This window comes from Egretta garzetta, unplaced genomic scaffold (assembly GCF_000687185.1).
Source record: "Egretta garzetta isolate BGI_Z169 unplaced genomic scaffold, ASM68718v1 scaffold536, whole genome shotgun sequence".
Taxonomy (NCBI): domain Eukaryota; kingdom Metazoa; phylum Chordata; class Aves; order Pelecaniformes; family Ardeidae; genus Egretta; species Egretta garzetta.
Genome location: NW_009260068.1, coordinates 1,536,303 through 1,536,737, shown reverse-complemented (window position 1 = coordinate 1,536,737; position 435 = coordinate 1,536,303). Strand labels below are relative to the sequence as shown.

The following is a 435-nucleotide window of genomic DNA, read 5'->3' as shown; positions in this document are numbered from 1 at the left end:
CAACCCACGACCCCACCAAAAAAGCCTGCATTTACTTGGGAAACCTCAGAGGCGGAGACCCCTTCCCTCCCACTACATGGTGAAGAAAAAAAAAAAAAAAAAAAAGAGCAAAGGAGGAGGTTTTTTGGGTTGGTGGGTTGGTTTTTTACCTGCTCATGAAGGTAGTAGTTGAAAGCAATCAAGTAGAAATAGCGTTCGAGGCTCTGCAAAGTCCTCTGGAGGAAATACTCTTTGGTGCTGCTCCCCTGAAAGCAAAGGCGGGTGGGATGGGCGATGCCCAATGCAGACCAGTCCCACAGCCCCGCGCAGACTGGGAGGCTGGGGAGAAAGCCCTGTGCACGCTTGTGCGCGGCCGGCTTGGAAGGGAGACCAGCAAGGAGCAAACAGGCCTATTTTTTTTATGCAGTAAGGGGGTTTTTTGGGGGGTAAGAGGGG

At 52.0% G+C, this 435-nt stretch overlaps 1 protein-coding gene across 1 annotated transcript in view; it reads right to left on the bottom strand.

The window, feature by feature from the left end:
- PALD1 (phosphatase domain containing paladin 1) overlaps positions 1-435 on the bottom strand; it is a 38,888-nt gene that overhangs the window by 32,259 nt on the left and 6,194 nt on the right. The window contains exon 10 of the mRNA XM_035896680.1: positions 150-245. Within this exon, the coding sequence (XP_035752573.1) occupies positions 150-245 (96 nt within the window). The remainder of the gene's footprint in view (positions 1-149; positions 246-435) is intronic.